This window comes from Liolophura sinensis, chromosome 11 (genome assembly GCF_032854445.1).
Source record: "Liolophura sinensis isolate JHLJ2023 chromosome 11, CUHK_Ljap_v2, whole genome shotgun sequence".
Taxonomy (NCBI): domain Eukaryota; kingdom Metazoa; phylum Mollusca; class Polyplacophora; order Chitonida; family Chitonidae; genus Liolophura; species Liolophura sinensis.
The window spans coordinates 15,608,414-15,624,739 of record NC_088305.1 but is presented as its reverse complement, the minus strand read 5'-3'; the positions used below and the strand labels follow the sequence as shown (position 1 = coordinate 15,624,739).

Genomic DNA, 16,326 nt, shown 5'->3' with positions numbered 1-16,326 from the left:
GCCTGATAGTTACAGTGGGTGAGTCTCCCTATAGTAACAGTGAGTGAGTCTCCCAATTCATATACGTCAAAGACCTGATAGTTACAGTGGGTGAGTCTCACTATTCATATCAGTCAAAGGCCTGATAGTTACAGTGGGTGAGTCTCCCTGTAGTAACGGTGAGCGAGTCTCCCTATTCATATCGGTCAAAGGCCTGATAGTTACAGTGGGTGAGTCTCCCTATAGTAACAGTGAGTGAGTCTCCCAATTCATATCGGTCAAAGGCATGATAGTTACAGTGGGTGAGTCTCCCTGTAGTAATGGTGAGTGAGTCTCCCTATTCATATCGGTCAAAGACCTGATAGTTACAGTGGGTGAGTCTCCCTGTAGTAACAGTGAGTGAATCTCCCAATTCATATTGGTCAAAGACCTGATAGTTACAGTGGGTGAGTCTCCCTATAGTAACAGTGAGTAAGTCTCCCAATTCATATCGGTCAAAGGCCTGATAGTTACAGTGGGTGAGTCTCCCTGTAGTAACAGTGAGTGAGTCTCTCTATTCATATCGGTCAAAGGCCTGATAGTTACAGTGAGTGAGTCTCCCTATAGTAACAGTGAGTGAGTCTCCCTATTCATATCGGTCAAAGACCTTATAGTTACAGTGGGTGAGTCTCCCTATAGTAACAGTGAGTGAGTCTCCCAATTCATATCGGTCAAAGGCCTGATAGTTACAGTGGGTGAGTCTCCCTATAGTAACAGTGAGTGAGTCTCCCAATTCATATCGGTCAAAGGCCTGATAGTTACAGTGGGTGAGTCTCCCTATTCACTAAATTAACAACAAATCCTTATAAGCATCCAAAATCCATTAACCTGTCATTAAAATACACTTAATAATATTTATAATTTTTGCATTTTAAATCTGAAGTTGGAAATTAAAGAAAGGAAAAACATAAAAGATGAATGAAGTAAGACTGATATATATATATATATATTATACATATATATGTAAAGTGATAAAGAAAATAAGCTGACAATCTTTCCATCAAATTATAGCCCTCTGAATGAGTAATACTTACGGTTTTTGAAAATCTTAATGTCTGCTCTGTTAGGGGCATCTGTGATGTCTTCATAATTGATGATAAACAAAATAATTTCTCCATGTTCATTTTTAACGGGGGCCACCAATACACTGCAGAGGAACTTTGACCCTGCAAAACAAACACAACACAGTTAACATACAGGTGCATAAACAACCTTCGCTAGTGTTTTCATAATTCACTTTCAAATTCTAAAGAAAACACTTCTCAAGTTTTGTTTCCTATCCCGTTCTACGTGGGAAGGTCTGTCAGCAACATGAGGATAGTCGTGGATTTCCGCCGGCCTCTGCCTGGTTTCCTCCTACCTTAATGCTGGCCACCATCATATGTAAAGTAAAATATTCTTGAGTATGGAATAAAACACTGATCAAATAAATAAATGAATTCATGGAAAACACAAATGTTTTTAATTCATTAAATACCAACCAAGCTAATGTTTATTTTGTTTTTGCACATTGTTTTAGTGTCTGTTATCCTGCAAAACACAAAATGAGACTGGAATCCTCAAATTTTTATTTTACAGTACCAGTTAATGTATACTTTACAATGTGAAATCAACACACATCAAGAAGCACCACACTGCAGCCTGTCTGATTTAAAAGCGAGTGCCACATGGAGACAGCCTGCAGTCATAGCAAGTTATCTCCCCTTAACTAGAGACTACTTACAATGTATGATTTATTTGTTTCATTTTTGCTTGATGCCATACAACTATTTTACTTATATGATGGCAGTCAGGTGGATGCCTGGAGGAAACTGTAGTGACTGGGATATACCAAAGACCTTAGCAAGTGACATTGCCCTGAGATATACAGATAAGCATACCATGCTGATGAAAGATAAGTGGTCTTTAACAAAGCCAGACTGCACAAACAGCCCTAGGAGTGGTGTTAATCACCAAACACCACTCATAGGGGTGGCCTTATCATCACCAAAGCCCAACAAGCAGTGAGATCTGGGAAATCCACAAATTCCCTGTCTAAGGCCAGATTTGAATGTGCAACTCATGTGTTCTATTGAGTGAAAGACAAGTGCCCTTACACCCACCTTTAGGGCTCAGTACTCTTCTACAAGGAAGACTGCAAGGACCCCAAAAGCACAAGGTATTAAAGGCAAATAAAACATTAAAATGGTTTAAAAAATTCTTTGATTTTTTTTTCTTAAATCTTCCAAACTGAGTCAAATGTTTTTAAACCACGGGATTCTGGGAAGGCCTGTTAGGACCCGGTGTGTATAAGTAATGTCACATACATCTACAACTTATTTAACTGGTGTTTTTATCCATGCATATTTAACAGTGTCAAGCTGGGACCTACACATCCTGGAACAAACCTTCAACTGTAACACTATATATATCACCAAGAAAGCAGAATGGAAACGTCTCATCCATTCTCCAGGCAATTCATAAATTGTGCAACCACTTCTAGAAGTCACTCTTACAGTGGTCGCAATGTCTTGTAACGATGTTCCCACTGCACAATGACAAAGATCGGAATGAAGTTCAATGTTAATTTTTATTACAGCTGGAGAAAACATAAAAATTACATAACGTTCAGATGAAAGTGTGCGAAAAGCTAGTTGTAAATGTGGTCTTCAATCTTTTTTTTTGATTTTTCTTTCAACTGAATAAGGCACTTAACTTATGTATGGTGGGTGTTTGGGGCCACAATTTGGTATATACTGTCTTTGGGTAATAATGCTATACACGAGGCTCCAACGCATGTTTAATAAACATATTTGCACTAGAATTTCGTCTTTTAAGCTAAAAAATGTGTTCAATCTGAATTTTAATTATATTTCTATGTTGTGATATATTTGTATGTATTATAATTATTCAGATTAAATGCATGTTTGTAGTGAGTGAGTGAGTGAGTGAGTGAGTGAGTGAGTGCTTGGGGTTTAACATCATTAACAATTTACTTAATTAACTTAACGATTTTTCAGTCACATGACAACAAAGGAGTCCTTAGAGTGTATGCAATGTGCCTCTTTCTTGCAGGACAGATTTCTACTGCTCTTTCATCTAGTGCTGCTTCACTGAGATGACTTACCAAAGGCAAGTATGCCGCCCCGCCCGAGCCATTACACTGGTACGGGTCAACCAGTCATTGCACTATCCCATTAATGCTGAACGCCAAGAGGGAGAGTTACAACTTCCTCTTTTTTAAGGTCTTAGGTGTGACCTGACCCAGGATTGAGCATGTTTGGACACAAACAAAAAATTTACATCCAAATAAATTTATCAGGCATAGAATCACATCCTGAATTAGAATATTATTATGCAAAGATGACATATTCCAAGCGGTGGTCCCAAATACCCATCATACAAAAATATTTTCAAATATACCCTTTTTCTTAAAATAAAAAAAAATAAAAAAAAAGTATTATGCACCATATTTGCACATAGATTGTCATGTTCTTTCATCTGATTTTGGCATAAATCATACATGGCCAAGTTTACTCTCCTCTAAGAGACTAAGTTGTAAGACCCTATACATCTACAGGGAATTACTCGGGCTGTAACAATTAATAGAAGGAAAACAAAGGCTGTACTTCATATTTATCACAGGATTCTGAAATCGGAAATTTTACACTGACATTTAATTTGGCATACTTTTTGGCCTGAAAATACCACTGTTAGAACGACCGTAGATTTTTGATAGTAACAATAAGATCAAAATGTTTTACAATCCGTTAAACATGTTTAGTATAATTAAGTTTGATTGAATTATATTTTGAAAACAAAACATTTGTTAGAAATCACATTTAATCACAGTACTGTATGTTTTGTTTTAAATTATGTATGATACTTAATTAACATGTATGTACTCGATGTGATTTGGAGAGAAAGCAGATTGACCATTCATTCTCTCTTTTTGATTGGGTATCTTCATGTTCTCTAATACTGTACATGAAGTTATCAGTTATTACAACTGCTGATAACATTTCCTACAAAAAGGATCATGCTTTCAAGTAATCCATAGTACAAAGACACGTTTGGGTAAAGAAAACAAACTGTGAGAAAGCGGCTAGCTTTTGAGAGTTGTGGGAGCAGCACTGGAGCCTGCCAGAATACAATCAATGGAGATGCCGAAAGGCTGCACTTTCATCTTGATTTGAGACAAGAAGGATGTAAGCTTGAATAACTACTGGCCCTCAAGATAGGTGACGCTGGCTGAGAAATTGCCAAGGCATTTTGACTCGCGCTCACCGCAGTAACCTTTTATTAACTGCAAAGCCTTGTGGGAGAAAGTTCAATTTCAGTCTGTCAAGAAATGTATCTATTCAATCTCGTCCATTTTCTACACTGGCGTCCAGAAAACGTTCAGTCAAGCATAACAAGTTTTTTTTTTCTGGTCAACAAATGTGATCGCACTGCTGCCAAAGGACTGAGTGTCCCGGGCTTCAAATGTAATTCTGTGAAAAACATATCGCATTCACTTAATGAATATTACAAATTTATCAATACCTGAAACAAGTTTCAAACTTTCAGGGAAAAGGTTTTTTTCTCAGTAACTATTTGAATGATTATAAATGTTTTAATACATACATGTACTACCCACATTGAGGTACGTTTATATTTCATCAAATTTATGTTTAACAACATTAATAGTTTGACTGACTGATTAATTGATATTTCTCACTTACAACAAATAAAAATAAAAAAAGCTTACAACCCACAATTGTACAGGCTACTGAATGTATTATTTATTTATTTGATTGGTGTTTTACGCCAAATTCAAGCATATTTCACTTTATACGATGGTGGCCAGCATTATAGTGGAAGGAAACCAAGCAGAACCTGGGGGAACCCACAACCATCTGCAGGTTGCTGGCAGACATTCCCACATACAGCTGGAGAGGAAGCCAGCTATACTGAATTAGACCAATGTAACAGAACATAATTATATCAATGGTCAAATAATTACTGTATACATTGGTTGTTCTCTCCACAGGCTGATAAACAAAAAACTTCACATAATGCTTTTGTGACATTGCGATTCTTGGCCTGATATTTAGATAAACAAGATGCTATTCTTCCCACAGAGTGATAACACTTCACATCATGCTTTTGTGACATTGCGATTCTTGGCCTGATATTTAGATAAACAAGATGCTATTCTTCCCACAGAGTGATAACACTTCACATCATGCTTTTGTGACATTGCGATTCTTGGCCTGATATTTAGATAAACAAGATACTATTCTTCCCACAGAGTGATAACACTTCACATCATGCTTTTGTGACATTGCTATTCTTGGCCTGATATTTAGATAAACAAGATGCTATTCTTCCCACAGAGTGATAACACTTCACATCATGCTTTTGTGACATTGCGATTCTTGGCCTGATATTTAGATAAACAAGATGCTATTCTTCCCACAGAGTGATAACACTTCACATCATGCTTTTGTGACATTGCGATTCTTGGCCTGATATTTAGATAAACAAGATGCTATTCTTCCCACAGAGTGATAACACTTCACATCATGCTTTTGTGACATTGCGATTCTTGGCCTGATATTTAGATAAACAAGATGCTATTCTTCCCACAGAGTGATAACACTTCACATCATGCTTTTGTGACATTGCGATTCTTGGCCTGATATTTAGATAAACAAGATGCTATTCTTCCCACAGAGTGATAACACTTCACATCATGCTTTTGTGACATTGCGATTTTTGGCCTGATATTCAGATGTAGATGAACAAGATGCCAAAGCAACTGTTTGGAGCAAAGCGTCATGTCTGACTAATGAGAGTTGGGATAATGCGGGTGTCCATCTTCTTCAAACCAGCTTGTCATCTTGGCAATGATGAACACAATGAAAGACAATTGTAAATTAATGTCTACTGAGTCCTGTTCCAAGAAGCGACTCCACTGTGTCTTAATGGTCACTGTAAATTTCATCCTGACTTTTTTCTGCACCCTTCAAGCCAAGACATCCTGCAAATGGTCTCATTCTTGAAATCACTGATGACTGAATAGTTTGAAAAATCCTTTCTGACATTCCTGAGCTGTTTTTTGTCGTGTGAGGAATTGCACAAATCATCAATGATCGACTTGGCTGTTAGAATCAAGGGTGCCACAGACACATTTTATACGTATTGGATGAACTGGTGGACAACTTCCCAAAAAGAAAATAGTAAACTGCTTTTGATACAAGAAAAGCAGAACCAAAGTGGTTGATGGAAAGGCCGCATGAAAACTAAATTTTCTGCCCTTTGTTTTTACATGGCAGAGCTCCAAAACTGAATGATTTAAATGAAACTACCTTGTAACCGTGAGACATTTATATATACATCTATGTACTCCTCCTGTAAGCAGGGTGTGTGAAATATATAGAATTGGTAATGAGTCAACAAATGTTTGATGTCGGGCAACAATGTACCCTACACCGAGTGCATCTTCAACACATGTTATAAAGTCAACAGCAACCAGGCAAAATAATGATTTCACAATGTGTACAATCTTTAATGCAAGTACAGCCACTGGTAACCAGACAAACTAATAATCTCACACTGTGTACAATCTTTAATGTAGGTACAACCAATGGCAAGCCAGCAAAATAATGATTTCACAATGTGTACAATCTTTAATTCAAGTACAGCCACTGGCAACCAGGCAAGCTAATGATCTCACACTGTGTACCATCTTTAATGCAGGTACAGTCACTGGCAACCTAGCAAGATAATGATTTCACACTGTGTAATCTTCAATGCACAATTGAAAGCACACATTAAGTAAGCCATCAAAATATCCCACATAACATGTACCTGCACTATGTAATTTTGAATGCAGAAAGGCTTCTGCAATTCATTTTTTCAAAACCCCAAAAACCTCAAAAGATTTTTGCCAGTCACTCACAAACTAATCTTTTGACTCTTGCAGAACTTTATTAAAAATATATCTTGGGTAGTACCTGTGACATTATGAAATCAAAGGGTAAAAACCTACACAGGATTCCTGTTAATCAGAATAGTAGGTGATCATGGGTGGTTTTTGTACACGCTCAAAAACCACCTGCAATAACTATATGACCACCTAGTTTAGATCTGATATAAGATTCGCCCATGACTATATCACATGATCAGCCCTTGGTAAACTTACAGAAGATCTTTAGCTTTATCAGAATTTCTAACGCACACAGATGAACTTCACTTGTATTCATGGAGCAGAATCCTAGTTAATTCTCAACAGAACAGAGTCATGTCCACCACTGTATTATATAGTCAATAAAATTTACATGTATCAGTATGCCAGATGATATTTCCAATACTAACTGTTTGCATGCCTCATGGTAAACTGTTATCTTGGTTATTTGTCCATATCTATCCCCTATCATGTTACACAACTGACACCAAGCTTGTATCATCTGCTTCACCAAATGTCTTACCAGATTAAAACTATTTGCTTTAAGAGGATCAATTTGATGGCGCTGTGAAAAACTGGTTTTGTTTCTGACAATTAATGTTCGGAAAAAATTAAAATTAAGTACCTGTAAATATCATTAATGAATGAAGTCTAGATGATAAAATAAACAAATAAATAAAAACAATAAATGCTATGAAGGAAGAGAGGACAGGATCTGAATTAAACCGTAATTAACTTCTTGAGATTCCACATCAATACATGTGCGTTTGTCTGCTCTTGATGGACCATGGAAGTAAAACGCCCCGTATACTTGTGCATACCCAAGCATAATTTTTCTCAGACAATGCAGAATAATGCCCTCAGAATATGCTCGAATAAACAAAAAACTTGCAAGCATGCTAAAAGGTTGAAGAATCGCTGTACTCATTTTACTTACAGAGTTTTGTTCACACAGAGATGATTCGGCTAATTTATGACACACAAAACTGACAAACTGTTTTAAATTGCCCATCCATTTAATCTAGGTGGGAAAAATGTTGTTTGTTTCATCTGTCCCTTTTCTCTTTCGGTCAATCAAGTTTGAAACCATGTTCACTCTGGGTCTCTTTAATTTGCTACAGTTTTCCATGCTTGCTTGACTATTTCATGCCTCCTTGTTACATTGTTCCCAGCCTACTTGCTGTTTCAGGTCCATTGCAACATTGTTGCTTGCCTTAATGACTGTTTCTGGTTTCTGCTAGTGCACACTGTGCCTTGCTTTCACCATTTTTCTTCAGGCCTCTTTCAAGTGACTGACCCATGAGGTACTATGAAGTACTTACTTTTCTCGTGGAACTAAGTTTCGTGGATTTCGCAGTCAATAATTTACCGCGAAAAAAAAATATCCAATATTGAATCATATACTACAGGTAGTAGTAATAATGAAGTGAAAACCGGGGTGTCGGGAGTTCCGCTAAGAAAGCTTGACGGGCCAGCTAAATTTTTTAACACCAGGGAAGGGAAATTATGGTTAAATATATACAAACTCTGTTGCTGTGGCTTGGTGGGTATAAAACAAAGTGGGAGTTTATTCATCTTTCGTTTGATCAATCTTCGCTATACCCGTAAAGTGAAAGAAAAGTAGATACCTGCACAGGCAGGCTTTTAATGAATGTCGCTCTGATACACGCTATCCCACTGGTTGTGTCTCTCCTATGGTCCAATGAGTGAGCTTCTAACAAACTGTGAAGTGTGTACAACACAATGGCCGTTTGACAGCTACAGCAATGTTTGTGGTTTCTGACCCGCTGCAGAGGACGATTAAAACTGAAAACAGGGGAGCCCGCGGGAAACTCACAACCATCCGCAGGTTGCTGGAAAACCTTCCCACATATGGCCGGAGAGGAAGCCAGCATGAGTTGGACTTGAACTCACAGCGACCTCATTGGTGAGAGACTCCTGGGTCATCACGCTGCGCTACACTTCAAAAAGAAGTGACACCTGTTTTGAGTACTGATCACAGATGGTGAGAAAGTGATCTACTTGTACTTACATAGTGATAATCCATCCCCCATTGTATTAATCTCTGATCCAGACCATGGGGATTATCGACACAGCAGGAAACAAAGAAGGATTAAAGCCACCCATGATAATACCTGATGTCTAATGTCTAATAATTTCAGTCATATTATATCTTGGAAAATTTTAAGATTTTAAGATATGTTTTTCAGTATTCTCTTGAATACGCGAAAATTAATTCCTGCAGACATATTTTTGGAGAAAATCCGCAAAAAATAAATTCCAGCGAATAATAAGTACTTTACAGTATATGGTACATTTTCTAGACCCTATTTTTAATGCTGGACCACAGAAGATTCATTAATTCCTGACACTCTCTAACTTTCCTGACAAGCCACAACACTGACTAAACCAGCATACAAGTGAAATATCCCGTAAGGTGATCAATGCAAGTCGTTCAATACCTGAACAATTATGACAAAAACTGCCAAGTGTGACACCCAAGTAGTCCTAACACACACATGTATACATGTCAATACTCAGGCTGACCATAATGTAACTCCAATCAGCCTTCAACAAAGCTATATTTTGTCTTCTCTTCTTTCCTGTAGCAGTAGAACATTGACATCACACCTTACCATCAGTTTGTGTGCTCATAAAAGCCACTAGAAATCTTCAACCTTTTCACATGTTTGCAAGGTGTTTATTCCAGCATGTTCTGGAGGCATTATTCTGTGCTGACTGATAAATTGTACTTTTTGTGAAACCCTGAAACTGGCCGATCCAACCAATGTAAATATCTTCAAAATGAAATCAAAATGTGCATAAATTTCACTCTTTCACAAGGGAAAATCTGTGGAATTAGGCAGTGCACTAACACACCTGTATTACATTGATGCATTTTTATTCTGATTTGGTACTCTTAGTGCTGTCTCCAATTAGACTAGCTAAATATGCTGTAACTTTACCAAAAGTTTGGCCTGTAGATATGCACTTTCAGAAACAAATAAATCTTTAAAATGATACCTTCAACCGTAACACTGATGTTTTTCTCATGACTGTGACCACACTTCAAGTGACATACAGTATATCATCAGTTAAGCAGAAGAAGAGTCAACTTAAGAAATTATCGACAAGTGCTAACTGTCTATTAAATGCTGAGTTACCAGTACCGAGTTTGTGCATCTAAGAGCATGTGACTGCTATTAATATAAAACTAGCTATCACATCACAGTGGCATCATATCTCCTCCAGGTGGGTATGATAGGGAACTATATTCAGCCAAATCAGCTGCTAAACAACATGATAAAGATGTCATCCTGAATAGTATTATCAGCACAACATGCATTTGCTCGAGCAACTTCCCTTTGTACAAACCTGCATGATTTGCTACCGTAATCTGTTTTCCCCAAAAATATAACCTCTGCTATTCTACATGTAGATATAATCATGTTTTCTGTGAACACATGATAACATTACCTTTATAGGCTTTCACAGATTTCCATGCATCAATATAGGCCAGAATTCAGAAAACATAAAAGTGTCAGCAAAGGTCTATTGTTCTGTGTTAGACTTCTCTATTATGGCAGCTCAGATAAAAAACAACCTACACTTTGCCAGGCCCAGGGACTGAAGATAAACAGGGAATACCTGGAAAACCTCTGTGGCAACCAGCTTCTCACTGGAGTATTTGAGCCAGGCCCTGGGATAATAACTTGGGTAATGTACCTCTGACATTCAGGACACAACAATTCATGATTTTGTTTTCTGCGAGGATGGGGGTTGGAGGGTTGGGAGGGGGCAGGAGAACCATCAGCAACGAGAAGAGCATAAAGATGCAAAGGTGTTTACATGATAGGTCTCCTCTACTTCTCTACCCTAACCGCCACCTACCATCCAAAACCCCACCCCCCGAAAGCTGGCCACTTCTGACAGACTGTCTACAAGCAGGTTCTACACTTTCCCCTCTCTCACAGGTTCTATAAACAGCTTAAGACAGCTAAGACACAATGCAGTCTTAAAGCTAACATTCCCAGGTTGATCATGTACATGTAGCTCCAATATGCATTAGGCTCCAATGTAGCTCCAATATGCACAACAAAGGCAGCTACGTAATTTAGTTAACCACAATGAAGTCATAGGGATAATGTTTTTTCTCACGAGACTGTAGCAGTGTAACAATAATCACATTTTTGCTCTGCACTCTGTACTTTTATCACAAAAAAGTCAGTGACCATGCTTCACTCTGCAATCTGTAACAATATCACAATGAAGTCACAGTGATCATGTTTCTGCTCTGCACTGTAACAGAACCACAGTGATGTCACAATTATCATGATTTTGCCCTGAACTGTAACAATACAACAGTGATGTCACAAATATCATGATTTTGCCCTGAACTGTAACAATACCACAGTGATGTCACAAATATCATGATTTTGCCCTGAACTGTAACAATACAACAGTGATGTCACAAATATCATTATTTTCCCCTGAACTGTAACAATACAACAGTGATGTCACAATATCATGATTTTGCCCTGAACTGTAACAATACAACAGTGATGTCACAAATATCATGATTTTGCCCTGAACTGTAACAATACCACAGTGATGTCACAAATATCATGATTTTTGCCCTGCACTGTAACAATACCGCACTGATGTCACAGTTATCGTGATCTTGCCCTGCACTGTAACAAAACATCAGTGATGCCACAATTATCATGATTTTGCCCTGCACTGTAACAATACCACACTGATGTCACAATTATCATGATTCTGACCTGAAATGTAACACAACCATAGTGATGTCACAATTATCATGACTTTCCCTTGCAGAGTAACAATACCACAGTGATGTCACAATTATCGTGATTTTGCAGAGAAACTGTAACAATACCAGTGATGTCACAATTATCATGATTTTGCCCTGCACTGTAACAATACCACAGTGATGTCACAATTATCATGATTTTACCCTGCACTGTAACAATACCACAGTGATGTCACAGTTATCATGATTTTACCCTAAACTGTAACAGAACCCAGTGATGTCACAATTATCACGATTTTGACCTGAACTGTAACAGAACCATAATGATGTCACAATTATCATGATTTTGCCTTGTAGTGTAACAATACCACAGTGATGTCACAAGGAACATCAACATCTCCAGTCCAGCACCTCACTCAGAACAGTTCGCCACCACTGAACACGCTCTTTCTTAAATCCACATCCCATCTGCACAAGCACTTCTCAGATCAATTTCAAGTTTTAAATTTCATTTCTCTCCATTTTTTTTTCTCTTTCACATAAAAAGAAGAAAAACACTCAAACCACAGAATCCGTACGAGAGGATTGGCAAACACTGGTGTCCGCCGCAAAATCGTTGATTTCTGGCAGCAGGCCAATTGCTGAAGATCAGTGTGACACTGTTGAAGTCATCTTTCGATTCCTGCCAAGAAGTTTCATGAAGACGAACACATTTTCGCAGCTGTCAGTCCACACAGTTGTAGGAACAAGCTTTTCTCCATCTCAGACGAGCAGGTTTAATATGTCTGCCAGTGTCAATTGGAACAGCCAGTTTCATCATAAGCACAATCTGTGCGATATCCATGTGTTAACCTTCTACATCGCTCAACATCGCTCGATATTGTAATACCTCAAACATGTGACACACCTAAATAATACTTCAGACTCCACATCAGACTCTACAAGTTTAATCATTCCATATTTGTGTTTGATATATTGCCTAGATTCGAATGACCCATTTGTAAGCTGGCAAATATCCTGTAGAATTGTTAAACTTACATAATATAACCACTGGATCTAGGCATACTGATATACTCAGGCATTGGTATACCCAGGCATACTGATGTACTCAGTCATTGGTAAACCCGGGCATACTGATGTACTCAGTCCAGTGTTAAACCAGGGCATACTGGTGTACTCAGCAACTGACACCTCCAGGCATACTGATGTACACTGCCACTGGCATACCAAGGCATACTGATATACTCAGTCATTGGTATACCCAGGCATACTGATGTACTCAGTCATTGGTAAACCCGGGCATACTGATGTACTCAGTCAGTGGTAAACCAAGGCATACTGGTGTACTCAGCAACTGACATCTCCAGGCATAATGATGTACTCAGCTACTGGTATACCAAGGCATACTGATGTACTCAGTCACTGGTATACCCAGGCATAATGATGTACACTGCCACTGGTATACTCAGGCATAATGATGTACTCAGCCAGTGGTATACCAGGCATACCAATGAGCTCAGCCACTGGTTTACCCAGGCACACAGATGTTAAACTTACATAATATAACCACTGGACCTAGGCATACAGATGTACTCAGCCACTGGTATACCCAAGCACACAGATGTACTCGGCCACTGGTATACCCAGGCACGCAGATGTACTCGGCCACTGGTATACCCAGGCATATTGATGTACTCAGCCACTGGTATACCAAGGCATACTGATGTACTCGGCCACTGGTAGACCCAGGCATACAGATGTACTCAGCCACTGGTATACCCAGGCATACTGATGTACTCAGCCACTGGTATACCCAGGCACACAGATGTACTCAGCCACTGGTAGACCCAGGCATACAGATGTACTCAGCCACTGGTATACCCAGGCACACAGAAGTACTCAGCCACTGGTAGACCCAGGCACACAGATGTACTCAGCCACTGGTATACCCAGGCATACTGATGTACACTGCCACTGGCACACAGATGTACTCAGCCACTGGTATACCAAGGCATACTGATGTACTCAGCCACTGGTAGACCCAGGCATACTGATGTACTCAGCCACTGGTAGACCCAGGCACACAGATGTACTCAGCCACTGGTATACCCAGGCACACAGACGTACTCAGCCACTGGTATATAGAGGCATACAGATGTACTCAGCCAGTGGTAGACCCAGGCATACTGATGTACTCAGCCACTGGTATACCCAGGCACACAGATGTACTCACCCACTGGTAGACCCAGGCATACAGACGTACTCAGCCACTGGTTTACCCAGGCACACAGATGTACTCAGCCAGTGGTATACCCAGGATACAGATGTACTCAGCCACTGGTATACCCAGGCACACAGATGTACTCAGCCACTGATATACCCAGGCACATAGATGTACTCAGCCAGTGGTAGACCCAGGCACACTGATGTACTCAGCCACTGGTATACCCAGGCACACAGAAGTACTCGGCCACTGGTATACCCAGGCATATTGATGTACTCAGCCACTGGTATAACCAGGCACACAGATGTACTCAGCCACTGGTATACCAAGGCATACTGATGTACTCAGCCACTGGTAGACCCAGGCATACTGATGTACTCAGCCACTGGTAGACCCAGGCACACAGATGTACTCAGCCACTGGTATACCCAGGCACACAGATGTACTCAGCCACTGGTATACCAAGGCATACTGATGTACTCAGCCACTGGTAGACCCAGGCATACTGATGTACTCAGCCACTGGTATACCCAGGCATACTGATGTACACTGCCACTGGCACACAGATGTACTCAGGCCACTGGTATACCAAGGCATACTGATGTACTCAGTCACTGGTATACCCAGGCATACTGATGTACACTGCCACTGGCACACAGATGTACTCAGCCACTGGTATACCAAGGCATACTGATGTACTCAGCCACTGGTATACCCAGGCATACTGATGTGCTCAGCCACTGGTATACCCAGGCACACAGATGTACTCAGCCACTGGTATACCCAGGCACACAGATGTACTCAGCCACTGGTATACCCAGGCACACAGATATACTCAGCCAGTGGTATATACAGGCATACTGATGTACTCGGCCACTGGTATACCCAGGCACACAGATGTACTCAGCCACTGGTATACCCAGGCATACAGATGTACTCAGCCACTGGTATACCCAGGCACACAGATATACTCAGCCACTGGTATACCCAGGCATACAGATGTACTCAGCCACTGGTATACCCAGGCACACAGATGTACTCAGCCACTGGTATACCCAGGCACACAGATGTACTCAGCCACTGGTATACCCAGGCACACAGATGTACTCAGCCACTGGTATACCCAGGCATACAGATGTACTCAGCCACTGGTATACCCAGGCACACAGATATACTCAGCCACTGGTATACCCAGGCACACAGATATACTCAGCCACTGGTATACCCAGGCACACAGATGTACTCAGCCACTGGTATACCCAGGCACACAGATGTACTCAGCCACTGGTAGACCCAGGCATACTGATGTACTCAGCCACTGGTATACTCAGGCATACTGATGTACTCAGAGAAGCGAAAATTATATGTGCCACTCGTATAAATCTGACATACTGTAATGGGTCACTCTTATATCATCATCATATATACAATACCAAGCCATGTATGTGGTTCTTTGGCTAGAGTATAAAGAACTGTTCTTTCCGCAATTAAATACCTATTGGGCACAGGATCATACAACACCTGAAACAACAGTGCTACAGGTACTGTACATGGTTGTCGACTATAGCACCCAGGAATAAAATCATCACTGGTGAAAAGTAGCTGGCACACAGGCAAACAAAAACCCCAGTGTTTACACCTGTAGCAGGAGTTCGTTAACAGGTGTATACGCTAGCATTCTGCTGGAATAAACTCTGTTGGTAATTAGGGCTAGCATGGCTAAAACAATAAGAGAATAAATGTTACAACTGCTGGTTACAAAATCATACATACTGTATATTTTGGATATAAAATCTATTTTTTTCCAATACAAGTAGTGACCTGTATATGATGAGGTAGAAACTGAGAAACCTATGCCAGAGAAGAAAAAAAATTTCTTAACCATATTTTAAGTCAAAGTTTCCTATTTAAGTACATGTACTAGCATAAAAAATGTATACATTTAGTTAAATGGGGAAACTTAAAATGGATACATTTAGTTAAATGGGGAAACTTAAAATGGATACATGTACTGTACTTAAATGGGCAAACTTTGACTTAAATACTCCAACTACACCAAACAGTTATGAACTATTATATTTCTTTGAAATCAATCTGCAATGTTTTATTTGGGATCCCTGTGTTTGAACAATAGTGAGCAATAATACGAAAACTGGAACTGCATGCAGTTTAATGGCTTCCTCACAGTTTTTATACATTGTCTGCATCTTCTGTCTCAGTCCATTACCGTACAATGCGTTTCAGCCCTTTATATAGTTTTTTAACAGTTGATAATAAGTTTTGTTCTTGTATTACAAAGTACATACATGTATTATTTGAATTTTTGTAAAGTTTGAAGCCTATTTTACATATTTTTCAGCAGCTATTTAGACATGCACA

General features: G+C 39.5%; 1 protein-coding gene across 1 annotated transcript in view; it reads right to left on the bottom strand.

Moving 5' to 3' along the window:
- The window catches only part of LOC135477655 (potassium voltage-gated channel subfamily H member 6-like), a 153,154-nt gene that overhangs the window by 49,649 nt on the left and 87,179 nt on the right, over positions 1-16,326 (bottom strand). The window contains exon 3 of the mRNA XM_064757830.1: positions 1,053-1,184. Within this exon, the coding sequence (XP_064613900.1) occupies positions 1,053-1,184 (132 nt within the window). The remainder of the gene's footprint in view (positions 1-1,052; positions 1,185-16,326) is intronic.